General features: G+C 47.3%; 2 protein-coding genes across 4 annotated transcripts in view; one reads left to right on the top strand and one right to left on the bottom strand.

Moving 5' to 3' along the window:
* The first annotated feature begins 627 nt into the window (after nucleotides 1-627).
* Nucleotides 628-6704, top strand: LOC128331697 (DNA-directed RNA polymerases I, II, and III subunit RPABC5-like). Of its 2 annotated transcripts, none has more exons than XM_053265431.1 (3): nucleotides 628-772; nucleotides 2976-3081; nucleotides 6390-6704. In XM_053265431.1, the coding sequence occupies exons 2-3, from the start codon at nucleotides 2987-2989 to the stop codon at nucleotides 6496-6498; spliced, it is 204 nt and encodes a 67-aa protein (XP_053121406.1). In that variant the 5' UTR covers nucleotides 628-772; nucleotides 2976-2986; the 3' UTR covers nucleotides 6499-6704. The 2 variants fall into 2 exon arrangements, with proteins under 2 accessions (XP_053121406.1, XP_053121407.1); XM_053265432.1 differs by lacking the exon at nucleotides 628-772 and adding an exon at nucleotides 808-868.
* Nucleotides 6705-10694: 3990 nt separating this feature from the next.
* The window catches only part of PRMT1 (protein arginine methyltransferase 1), a 30373-nt gene continuing 27958 nt past the window's right edge, over nucleotides 10695-13109 (bottom strand). For both annotated transcript variants that reach the window (XM_053266375.1, XM_053266374.1), the window contains 2 exons: nucleotides 12729-12850; nucleotides 10695-11574 (listed from right to left, as the gene is read on the bottom strand). In XM_053266375.1, the coding sequence (XP_053122350.1) occupies nucleotides 11491-11574; nucleotides 12729-12850 (206 nt within the window). In that variant the 3' untranslated portion in view covers nucleotides 10695-11490. The remainder of the gene's footprint in view (nucleotides 11575-12728; nucleotides 12851-13109) is intronic.

Raw genomic sequence — 13109 nt, 5'->3', positions numbered from 1 at the left:
TGGACTAGGACCAGGGAGACCCGAGTTCAAATTCCCATTCAGCCATAAAACTAGCTAGGTGACTCTGGGCCAGTCACTTCTCTCTCAGCCTAACCTACTTCACAGGGTTGTTGTGAAAGAGAAACTCAAGTATGTAGTACACCGCTCTGGGCTCCTTGGAGGAAGAGCGGGATATAAACGTAAAAATAATAATAATAATAATAATATTGATACCTATGTTACTCGGTGCACAGATTATTCATGCGTTGAAAAATGCATATTGGGATTTAATCATAATTACTGTAGTCTAGATTCTGCCCTACGTGTCATATCAATGTGATTTTAATACTGTTTGTAAGCCATTTTGGGGCTGCTTAGAGAAAGGTGGGATAATTAAAAAAAAAAAAAGATAAGAAATTTAAGAAATACAAAAACGTAAACACTACACGCTCTCCTGTACAATGATCAAATACAGAAAAAGAAAAGAAAAGAAGTAAGTTAGTTGGGTGAACTTGGAAGACGCGAAGTTAAAAGGAGCCTTCTTCGTCTGCAAACCCATGTTATTTATTCTCTCCAAAGAAAGGAAAACTGGAATCCGTTATGCAGGCGGGCTCCAATTTCAGCCGCTGCGGCTCTGTCTGTCCCCGCCTCCTGCCGCGGTTCCGCTGCCCTTTGCCTCCCTCTAGCGGGAAGACGAGGAGGACGCCGCACAAACAAAACTGCGGGCAACGCTGCTGCGCCAGCATTTGGGAGCGATCCGGGGCAGAGCAAAGCAGGCGGAGGCCGGAAGAAGGTGAGAGCTGTAGGAGCGCGCGGGGGGTCGGGGGAGGAAGGAAAGCGTCCATCTGGAGGGAGAAGGAGGGAAGAGGATTCGATGACCTCCGCACAAGTTTGCAAACGGGGCGGCGCGTTGTGCTGGCGGGGGAGAGGGCCGAGTTAAGGGGGAAAACTGGGGCCAGCCAGCACTGCAGGCAGGCAGATCAAGGGAGAGTGGGGGAGATACAGAGAGGAAATAACGCACACCCCGGTTGGGACCAGTTTGGGGAACGAGAGAAGCTATGGCTGTCTCCTTTCCCCTGACGAGCCGCCTGCCTGCAGCAGCTGCGCGGGAAGCGAAAATACAATTGGGGAAGCATTTTAAAAGCGAGCGGGTGTGGTAACCGGAAGAGCAGCACTGGTTGAATGCCTGTCTGGCATGCAGATATTAAGTTCCAACGCACTGCTCTGCCTGGAACACGATGACGACCCTGCCTTCTTTCAACCCCCCCCCGTTCGCCCCATGTCTTCCCCCGTCCTTTTATCGTGTTTCATTAGATAAGAAGACGGCATCTCCACTTCAAACAACTGACACGTGCCCCGAAATCCATTTTGCTTTTAACACCCCGCAATAACCTAATCCAGGCCCAACTTCTCAGGAATAGCGAGCATCTCTGTCTTGCCACTTAATGGCCCGCTTCCCCCTACACACAAAGGAGCAACATGGCATCAGGCCCTCTTTTCAACACCCCCCCCCCGCGCTGTATCTGAGAAACAGATGTGTTTGAGGGGCCCCGAAGAAGGAGAGGCGGCGCCTTCCATTTATTGCCTCTTCTGCCAAAAGCGCACTCCAGAGGCCTGCTGTTTGGGGCCGGCTTTTTGTGGGGCGGGACTACAGAACAGGAGATGCAAGGAATGTGGGCTGGGGCATTGCACAGTTGGGCAAACTGTGTGTGGGTCGTAACACACTCGGCATGTTTAGGGTGCTTTAAAAAGGACTTCATATGTGTTGTATTAGCAACCATTGCAGAAAGACTGTAAGGCGGCACAGTATGATTATTTCCCAAGAGCTCATAAATTTTGACTGGGTTTGTTAGCCAGCCATTGTTCCTAGTGGCCAGGAAAACTTGGCTTAAGTGCTTCTCGCTCTCAGCGAGGCAAAGCAAGTACATTTCTTTTGTATCACACAGAAGAGCTGTGTGTGTGTGAGAGGGGTGGGGGGAGAGTATCCTCACACAAAATGCAGCTTGATGCCATTTTGAAAGAGACTGTATTGGGGGAAATATGTAAGCATCTAAGGTTTCACTCCTGTGTTTATTATGTTTATTGCTTATAGGTGTGTGTGCATGTATAGAACACACAAGTCTGGTTCGGATGAGCATCTGCTGGCACACATGTTCAGGGCAGGATGTGCTGAGTTCGCGTACACCATCTCTTACCTGAAGGATGTCCTGTCGTGCTGTTTTACCAGGGTTTTGAAGGGCATGTAGTGGGTCGATTCAGCTGATTGCCTATCTCACACAATCAAAGTGTGATCAGGACATCCTTCAGTGACCCAGGTGGGCACGCTCTTGGCACATCCTTGCCCTGAACACTAGGCTGTGCCATCTGAACCCGCCTCTGTGTGTGTGTATGTATATATATACACATACACACATATATATACACACACACATACATACAGTATAATAATTCTTTCATACATTTGAGCAAGATCTGGACTAAGTTTTAAGTCTCAGAAATTTCAGTAGGACTTCATCTGCATCCTGTCCTTCCAAAGAGCTCCTGGGAGCACGCACAATAATTTCTCCCAATTCCTACGACTTATCCTCACAACAGCCCTGTGAAGTAGGTTAGACTGAGAGTTGGTGCCTGACCCAAGCTCACCCAGTCAGCTTTGTGGCTGAGTGGGGATTTGACGTTCGGATTTCCTGACCATTACACCACACTGGCTTTCTGTCATCAATATTTTCCCTGCTGGTTACCAGAACTGAAACTTGCAGTCAGCAGTGGTGATGCGGTAACCATATTTGTGAACCCCTGATTACCTTGTTTATTGCAGGTGAGGGGCTGAGAGAACAGTTGCTGTCAGGAGTCAGCTGGGGCATTTCTGGCAAAGTCCACAGGTGGACTTGGGAAGGGAGGCTAGAAAGACAAGAACAGTTGGTGGGCTGAAAGAAAAGAAGGCTCTCGTGGTGTCCTGAGTGACTTTTCTTCCCCACCCATACATTTCTCTCTAGGTTGCCTCACAATGATCATCCCTGTTCGCTGTTTCACCTGTGGCAAAGTCGTGGGCAACAAATGGGAAGCGTACCTGGGCCTTTTGCAGGCCGAATACACGGAAGGGTGAGTTGGGTGGGGGTTAACACCTACACACACACACACAACACTGTCCCTCAGTTGCAACCACAGCTCTCTTCTCTCTTATTGAGATTATTCACACAATCAAAAACTGTTCTACCTGGGTTTGGGAGCTGTGTGTGCTCCCAATTTTCGGTTGTGTGGAAGTAGGGTAGGAGGAAAACCTGGGTAGAAGTGATTGTGTGGGGAAGCAAAGCAGTTGCCACACTTCCTACCTTGCTTCCAGTTGCCAGAACCTGGCTTCCACACAACCGAAAACTGGGAGCACACACAGCTCCCAAACCTGGGTAGAACACAGCTTTTGATTGCGTGAATTACCCCGTTGCTGGTTGTAAAGCCTGGTCCCCTGTCCAATGTGGGCTATGGCCTCAGAGAGATCAATGGGGGCCTGACATCCTCAAGATATTCTGAGCCCCATCCCGGAACGTTCAGCTTTCATTTAAAACAGAACAAAAAAGTATCTTGCCTTTAAAAAAAAAAAAAAAGACCCCAAAGGGGCCAATTTAGATTATGGTTCCCCACCCCCCGAACCAGCCCATGTTGAGCATAATATGCCCCACCCCCCGGCAAACTGACCAATGCAATTAAGAAGGCTTTTCTTTAAAGGCTCAGGAGCCAGGGGGCAATAGAAAAGTTTTACAACCCTATCTGGGAAAAGAGGCACACATTGTCCAGAGCAGGGATTCCCAGCCTTGGGTCCCCAGATGTTGGACTACAACTCCCACCGTCCCCAGCCACAATGGCCTTGTGGCTGGAGGATGATGGGAGTTGTAGTCCATCCAGGGACCCAAGGCTGGGAATCCCTGGTCCAGAGCAAACCCCTGAGATATGCCACACATTAAGGTCATCTGAGGAGGTCCGTCTCCAGTTACTACCAGTTCGTTTGGTGTGACTCAGAGGCGGGCCTTCTCTGTGGCTGCTCCCAGGCTGTGGAATGCGCTCCCAGCAGAAATTCGTAACCTTAATTCCTTACTGACCTTCAAGAGACCCCTTAAAACCCATCTATCTGTTTGGCCTGGCCTTTCAGGGTTTTTAATTAGTTTTAATTGTTTTAATGCTAACCTGGTTTTCAGGGTTTTAATTGTTATGATAGTTTAAATGTTTTTAAAGATGTTTTAATTGGTGTTAATATTTATATCTCTGTTTTATTTGTTATTGGTTTTAATGGTTTCTGTTTTTAATTGTAATACTGCCCTGAGCCATTTCGGAAGGGCGGTATAAAAATCGAATAAATGATTAATAAATAATGATGATGATGATGATGATGATGATGAAATAAAAAGAAGCTGTTCTCACGAGCAGGCAAGAGTGGGCTAGGGCAGCTAAGACCAGGCTTGGCTACCCGTGGCAGCCAGCTCCCTGCAGAGCCTCGGTGGCAAACCCAGCTAAGAAGCTGGTCTCTTCAACAAGGTTAAGGGAACGAGTGCTCCCTTAACCCCGTTTCCCTGACCATGTGTCAGTGCTGGCTGCTTTCAGCAGGCACTGAAGCACTGACAAGTTCCCGCCCATCATTGGGGAAATCCCCACAATGCAGTGCACACTCGCATGGTGCAGTGTGGGATTTCCGGGGGGGCCGGGACGATGCCCATGGCAGCTGCAGACTGTCTGGGCTAGTCTTCCTTTTACCAGGGATTCCCAGATGTTGTTCACTACAACTCCCAGCATCCCCAGCTGTAATGGCCTTTGGCTGGGGATTGTGGGAGTTGTAGTGAACAGCATCTGGGAATCTCTGTTACAGGGAGCACTGGTCTGGGCGCGCAGTCCGCACACCCAGACCCCCCCCCCGTCCGGAATGTCTGCGGGGAAGGCAAGCTTCTGTTGCCTTCCCCACCACTCGCCCTCTCATGCGACCCTGAGAAAGGGCTCAAAGAGTCTTGTAGGATCAGCCCAAGAGTTTAATGAGTCCAGCATTCTGCTTCCAATCGTGGCCAGCTAGAAGCTTTTGGGAAAGCCCACAAACCGGGCTTAAAGGCAGTAGCCTTCCCTTGCTGTTGCCCCCATACAGTTGGGTATTCAGAGAGAGACTGCCTCTAGACCTGGAGGTTTCATTTAGCACTCATGGGTAATAGCCATTGATAGACTTGTCCTCTCTAGATTTGTCTCCCTTTTCAAGCCACCTAGTGGCCACCATCACATCTTGTGGCAACACATTTCATAAGTTAATTTTGCATTGTGTGAAGAAGTGCTTAATTTTGTCTTTCCCAAATCTATTGCCAGTCAGCATTACTGGATGAGACTTGCCTTCTACTATTGTGTGAGAGAAAAGTTTGTGTTCTATTTACTCCCTTCACACCATGCATAACTTTATAAGCCTCCATGATAACCTCCTCCACCCCCATCTAAAAAACATAAATGCTTTAGCCTTTCCTTGGAAGGAACAAACACCAGCTCCCTATTTTGATTGCCCATTTGTGAACCTTTCCCAGTTCTGCAGTATCCTTTCTGAGAGCGTGTGAGCAGAACTGAACCCTATATGTCTATGGAATTCTCTGCCACAGGCTGGGGGCTGGCCACCAGCTTGTACGACTTTAAAAGGAGGTTATACAAGTTCAGGGAGGCACAGATCTGTGGATGGCTGTAAGGTTACTTCTAGTTTTGGATGCAGGATGCCTCTGAATACCAGTTGCAGGGGAGCAACAGTAGGAGAGAGGGCATGCCTTCATCTTCTTGCGGGCTTCCCAGAGGCATCGAGTAGGCCAGTGTGGGAAACAGGATGCTGGATTAGATGGGCCTTGGACTGATCCAGCACAGCTCTTATGTATTTAAATACAGGAAGATCTCGTTAATAACAGGTCTGGCACTCAGGGTTTTGTGTATCTGTGGTTGGGTAATTGACACCCAACCTCGGTATACATAAGGAAAACCTGGTAGTGGGGGAAAAGGTTAAATCAGTGTATCCATAAATTGGAGGCAGCAGGAAATGACCCTGGAGCTCATTTTGACCCCCAAAAGGTCTGAAAACTGCAATTTTTCACTTTAAAAATGGATTTTGGTACTTTGCGGGGGCTTTGTTGGAATGCGGGGGACCTGTGGAGCACAGTATGGCACTTTTCAGGTATTTTAAGGGCCATTGTATGCAATTTTTGAAGTATCCAGGAACCAAGCTCCCGGCTTTCCATTTCCCCAATGCCTTGGTATTCATGGTTTTGGCATCCACAGCACTAGCTGAGAATGGGACCCCCACGAATCCCGAGGTCCTCCTGTATGGCCTCCCCCTCGACTTCTACAAGCTCGTATTGATTCTGGCTGTTTAGTTTAGGCACTCCTGCTGATTCTTCCATTGTGTCTCCCAGGGATGCGCTGGACGCACTCGGCCTAAAGCGCTACTGCTGCCGGCGGATGCTTCTGTCCCATGTGGATTTGATTGAGAAGCTGTTGAATTATGCACCCTTGGAGAAGTAACATTTTCACCCCAGAAGGGAGCCCTGAGGGAGGAGGCTGGAAGACCACATCCATACATGCCCCTGTGGAGTAAGATGGGATTTTTCTGGTCGCTTTTTGATTCCTCTGTTTGCATCAAGATCTAGTCACCAAGCCCTAGGGAGTGTGTGCTGAAGTGGGGGAATGCCATCCCATTCCACAATGTGCAATAAAGAATGTGAAGCTAATTTGCATGAATTGTGTGTCCCGTTCACACTCGCAGCTCTGCTAATAAATGACAGGGTTTCCAGTGTTTTTATAAAAATAGGCATTTCAGTGTGCTTGATGAATTGGCCTACATTGCAACATGGAGACCCTGTCCGGAAAGGGATTTTGATGGCCCACTTTACTCTCCCACTGTAACTATGCCAGGACTGCTACATTGCTGTGATCCCATTGCTGGAGTTGAGAAGCTATGAAACAGCTCCTCGGCAGAAACTCGGCAAAGTACAGTAGGAGTTTGGAGTGAGTGAGCTTTTCCTCTTTCCAGGAGGAAGGGGCAGTCCCCCTCAACCTTTTGCCCTGTCTCGCTCCAGCAGGTGCCTTTTCGCTTCGCTCTGTTTTTTGCCTACTGTTCTTGCTCTTTTTATCTGCTGTTAATTTTATTTGCTGTTATTCCCTCATTTCTCCTGAGCTTGTCAAGTCAGGGGGAAATCGGAGAGACAGTTCGCATTGCGCGGTTTGTTTTCACGCCTTATTATTATGGTGGCAGAGACTTTGCGCTGTGAGAGGGAGGCTTCTCCCTCCCTCTGAGGATTCTGTGGCCCCCATGGTATGCCACGCCGAGTGGGTTGCGGCCACAACACTTGCACCCAGTAATCTCTAAGGAGCAAAAAGTGGCGGCCCCTACAGCTAAGGGCAGCGGGTCGCAGGCGGCTTGAGAGTCGCTGCTGCCAGAGAACACACCGGCCAAGGGGGCGAGCGGAATGACCATTTCTTGGTCAGCCTCGCTAGCCCAGACGGTCCAGTTTTCTCAGGCCATACCTATACTGCAGACATCCTAGTTTAACCATGATTCCTTCATCCTAGTTATATACTGGTGATATATCAGGTGATATCAGTATATAACTAAAGTGCTCCTGGCACCTCATGGCACAGCGGGGAAGCAACTTGCCTAGAGAACAAGAGGCTGTCAGTTCAAATCCCTGCTGGTTTGTTTCCCAGACTATGAGAAAAACCTATATTGGCCAGCAGTGATATAGGAAGGTGCCGAAAGGCATCATCTCATACTGCACGGGACGAGGCAATGGTAAACTCCTCCGGTGTTCTACCAAGAAAAACACACGGCTCCGTAGTCACCAGGAGTCAACTCTGACCCGACGGCACAATCTTTCTTTAACTAACTGCTAGGGCAGAAACTACAACTCCCATCAAACCCAGCCACAATGACCAAAGGGGATGATGTGAGTTGTAGTTCAACAGCTTCTGGGGACCCAAGTTTGAGAAACTCTGTGCTAAGAGAAGAGGCAGAAATAAGCACAATGTGAAAATTAGTATGAACACAGCACCAAGCACTCTTACTTACAGAGCCTGCAGAATCTAGCTTTTCCTGCCACAGTGTTTTAATTTAAATACACAATGAAGGCAAGCAATGCCAATCCATAGCTTAGATTAGAAGCCAAAGCAGCAACAGCAGCTTTGCACCCCGTGCATAAAGATGACCAAGACAGACACACTGCCTTTTTTCAAGCTACAGTTCACTTGGTGGGTTGGATTTCCCAGTTCATACTCCAGCCAGCCTCCCCCCCACACACACATAACTCCCCTCTTCCTGCTTGGAGAAAAATACTTCACTTTCAAGAGAACAAGAATCTCTCTGGCCCAAAGCTACCTCAGCTTAACAAGCCCTTTTAACTCCTCAAACAGAGCCCACATAAGGCCAGGAGAAAGGTGGTGTGCTGCGTGGACTTCTTTGCACAGCAGGCTTCTACTACTAAATGAGGCTATGCATTACTTGTTTAGCCTCGACTACAGAAATCTGGGATACTCATACAGTACTTGCCTTCACAAAACAAGAGCTTCCTGTGAGGGAAAGCAAGGGAGATGTTCCTGTAGCCAAAGCTGCCAGCATTTTTAGCCCACTTTCTAATAGGCTTGAGATCACCCAGCATTCTGTGTGTATACCAAATTTGGTAGTTCTAGTGAGTAACCTAGGGACACCTCAGTGTGTAGTTTGTAATGTCATTCACCCCATTTCAAGATGGCGGACACAGGAATATTTGAGGTGCAATTCAACTAACTTGTTAACCACCTCACTGACTTGAACCAAATCTGCTGCACTGGTAAGGATAGCACAAGGCTGTAGTATGTAATGTCGTCATCCACCCTGATTCAAGATGGCGGACAGATGAATGTTTGAGGTGCAAGAGGGAAATAATTTGGACCACATTTGGTACAGTTGTAGGGACACCTCAAAATGCAGTTTGTGATGTCATCCGCCCCAATTCAAGATAATAGAATATTAAGGTTTGAGGTGCAAGTGGGTGAAGTTGTGAACTGCCTAACTTACCTGGACCAAATTAGTTCTCACTATAAATTGTTAAATTTCCGTTGACCTACTAAAAGATGCTGTTGGCTGGGACCTGAAGAGTTATTTAAGTACTCCTGAAGAAGCTGTTGACTTCCCTCTGAGTGGCAGATTTCCATGCCCTATTATAAATGCTTTTCTGGCTTTCCTCAGCTTCAAAAGAAGTTTGCCATGGAGGATAGAGGCTGCTGTTATACAAGTTATTGTATACCGCCTAGAGATGTATATATCAGGTGATATTAAAATATGATAAATAAGTCCAAAACTTCCTTGGGCGTGCAATTCTTTGAACCCAGGTCTTACTCAGAGTTTGATTCTGTACTTAAATAGTATGTTGGCTCTCTCAGCCACAGAATCACATATTTTCCCCTCTGAACGAGATGCAACAACCATTCCCATCTTAACCACAATCAAAGGACAAGCTAGCTAGTATACTTAACCACAACTAACAGTAACTAGCTTCTACTCTTGAACAGAACTTGAAATCAAAACTTGGTTAGCATTATTAAGGGCAACATACAGCCAGTATGGTGTAGTGGTTCAGAGTGCTGGAGACTGGGCAGACCAGAGTTCAAATCCCCATTCAGCCATGAAACTCAATGGGTGACTGTCATCAGTCACTTATCTTCCAGCTTAACCTACTTCACAGGTTTGCTATGAGGATAAAGATAACCATGTACATCTTTCTGGGCTCCTTAGAGAGCAGGATATAAATGTAGTAAATAAGGAGAGCTGGTCTTGTGGCAAGCAAGCATGACTTGTCCCCTCAGCTACACAGGGACTGCCCTGGTTGAATATGAATGGGAGACTAGAAGTGTGAGCACTGTAAGATATTCCCATTGGGATGGAGCCGCTCTGGGAAGAGCATCTAGGTTTCAAGTTCCCTCCCTGGCATCTCCAAGATAGGGCTGAGAGTGATTCCTGCCTGCAACCTTGGAGAAACCACTGCCAGTCTGAAGACAACACCAATGGTCTGACTCAGTATATGGCAGCTTCCTATGTTCCCAAATTAAATCTCCAGTACATCTAGGGAAGAAGCAGGGTCTGGAGGTACACGATACAGCAGTCTTACTGAAGGTAAGCCCGGCTTTATCACTGTGAACCAAGGAAGGAGGAAGACCAAGGAAACAGCCAGCCATGTTTGGGGGGTGGTGGTGGTATCCTATAACCTGCTCCCCTCTTATCCCAACATATTTAAACAACACATTTCTTGTGCTTCTGTTTTAATAATGACTGAATGAAGTTTAGGCTGGTTTTGAACACCACTCTGCATGTTTTAGGAATGGCAGGACAAAGGAAATACTATGGCGGAAAGAAAGCTAGAATTGTAACTACACCAAGCCCATGTGGGAATAGAATGGCGGTAAAGCGCACTCAATAAGGCCCTTGTTTGTGTGACTGTAGCTTTGACTTGCAAGTTCCAACTTTTGGTTCTTGAGTTCTCCACAGTGCAGCTGAATTTGGACTGAGCAGGCATCCAAGCATACTGTTCTTCTGTTCAATAAAGCAAAGGGCAAGGCCAGAGAAAACAGCATTTCAGGAATGGAGGGCATCACCTTCTTTCTCCCAGGATGAGGGCAGTCAACAAAAATGAAACAAATATGAACCTCTGGGTGCTTGTCTAGGGCCTTGAAATAAGAGGGGGGAGTAGTTAGTTTCAACCTCTTTATTTTTTTCCTCATGAATGTAACCATATAAAAACCATAAGTTATGAAACAGTCACACAATGTCAGCTTTCCAGGGGCAAGGGACTTAAAAACAAAAAACCCACAAACCCATAAGGAATTTAAGAGGGGGAAGTACAAAACCGTCGGTGAAAAACACACCACCCACAAAATGGAGATGCCTTTTCCACACACACCTCCGCCACACACCCTCTTGTTAAAAGCCTGTTGGGATTCCCATCTCCCTAGTTGGGCACCGGATAGGCATGTATATTCTCCACACCAAGATAACTGAGCAGCCTTTGCACTGGAGGAGGAGATGATGGTGTGGAACAGGGTTGCTCTGGAGATGGAGTGGGAGGGAGGGAGATTCTGGGTATCACAGTTTGGCAGGGGAGACCAACAATGATTTAACAGACAGAGATAAAAAGTCATGATGGAAGTCTGCTGCTGGCATTTGGGCCTCGAAACAAAAAACGGACGGACAAACCACGTGCGCGTCTTCAGTTGTGCTAACAGACTCAGTTCCTGAGGGGGCAGGGGGGTTTTCAAAAGGAGGGGCAATGGGTTGTGGTTGGGGGGGGTCTTGGCTATCTCCCCCTAGCCTCTAATACTGACCCCTCTCCTTGCTGGCCCAGAGTTGCAGCAACAGCAGGGAAACTACACAATGAAGTGAATTAGTGATACGTCAACTGAATAGGACAGGAAGGGTTAGCTCTGGGTGCAAGGTAGGTTCGAGGAGGAGAGGTGGAGAAAAAAAAAACTGGCAGAGGGGCAGATGGGCTAGCGCATGCGGTAATCCGTCGAACACGATAGCTCGCACAGCTGGCCCTTGAAGTCCAGGTCGATGGTGAAGTCGAGATCTCGCTGTGAACAGGAGAGAGATGGGAGAAAGAGAAGAGTAAAGATCACACTGGCACAGACCAGGATTATACACGTTAATGCAAATGTACAAGTATAAATGGACAAAATCAGCAGGGGATCAAATACTTATTTCCCTCACTGTACATGTACGATTTAAGCTGCTATGGACTAGTTTCCTCCCCCTAGACTTGGTGCAGCAAACTGTGTTCAAACTGGAGCATTGGGGAAGGAAGAAGAGCCTCTAATTAGAACTACCACTCCTCACCAAGTGTAAAAGCTAGGTGTGACTGGCATTCCTAACATATTCCATCTTATTCAAGCTTTGAACTTTGAGAAGCAAAGGGAAGGCAGGATGAAACCTAGTGGCTTGAGGATAGAGTTGGACAATGTAATAGCATGTGTCTGCACACTAAGGAGAAAAGAATCTGACACAGGCTTCTGTGGAGAGATTTACTCAGATCAGCTTCCAGCCGAGATTATGTCAGGAAGCAGCAGAATTCCTAAGCCTGGCATGCGCCCAGTCCTCTTGTGAGTCAAGCAAAGTCACGGCAACACAAGAGGGCTGTCCTGGGCCAGGGTCCCAATGCCTCTGACCTCTCCAAACACACTTCACTTGTCAGTTCAGTTTAACGAATGCACTTTAAAGTCCATAAAGCCTTTCAATGACTGCACTGTTCAGAGAGAAAGATGGAGAAGCAGCTCATACTCTTGTAACTTTATTGGGAGTAGCGTGGTCTCCTCTCTTGCCATAAGGCTGTGTGTCTATCGCTGCAGGAAAGCTAGGATAAGCCCTTCACACATTTCACTGAATAAACTCTTGTTACTGGTTCATCTAGCTCAGTACTCTACACTGCCGACAGTGGTTCTCTGGCGTTTCAGGCAGGGGTCTTTCCCAACCTTACCTGGAGATGCCAATGACTGAATGTCATTGGGACGTTCTGCATGCAAAGCAGATGCTTTACCACTGAGCTATGGCCCCATGTCCTCTTAAAGAGTATGTCAACTGTACCCCCAGTATTTTGGTGTGTTGCATTCATGTCTAGAAGAGCAACTCAAAGTACTCTTTGAACTAGGGTGGACTTTTTACAATTACATATAAATGTGGTAGAGGTTTCCAAAGACAGTCAACAGGGATAAGAACCAAACTCCTGACTCACGTTGTTCTTGGCATTGGGTTTCATGCCAATGGTGCCAAAGATCTCCTCTCCTGTCTTCACTGTTAGGTAATCCTCCATGTAGAAAACTGTCTGCTTCCAGTGGGTGTAGGGAGACTCAGGGCCTTGGGACAGAGAGTAATGCAGGTCAATGGGGATGCACACCCAGAAGGGAAAGACGCACACATTCACATAGTATGTCCCCTACAGTTTATCTACTCCATGATCAAGAGCCCTTCCCTTTCCCCAAGAGCTGATACTTTCTCCTTTCCACCAAGCATTCAGCCCTTGTGGTCCAAAAGTTCTCATTTACTAAATTATTTTTTTAAAGTAGACTGAAAAGAAGCCCAGCCCAAGAACCACTGACTAGACTTCCTTCTGGCT

The sequence above is a fragment of the Hemicordylus capensis genome, chromosome 6 (genome assembly GCF_027244095.1).
Source record: "Hemicordylus capensis ecotype Gifberg chromosome 6, rHemCap1.1.pri, whole genome shotgun sequence".
Taxonomy (NCBI): Eukaryota; Metazoa; Chordata; class Lepidosauria; order Squamata; family Cordylidae; genus Hemicordylus; species Hemicordylus capensis.
The sequence above is the reverse complement of the archived record's forward strand: the minus strand, read 5'-3'. Positions and strand labels throughout refer to the sequence as shown.

What these genes read in the sequence shown, in the direction of transcription:
- LOC128331697 (XM_053265431.1), top strand. Translation starts at nt 2,987, where the DNA reads ATGATCATCCCTGTTCGCTGTTTCACCTGTGGCAAAGTCGTGGGCAAC. An exon ending in CAGGCCGAATACACGGAAGG is followed by an intron (nt 3,082 to 6,389) that starts GTGAGTTGGGTG and finishes TGTGTCTCCCAG; the next exon opens with GGATGCGCTGGACGCACTCG.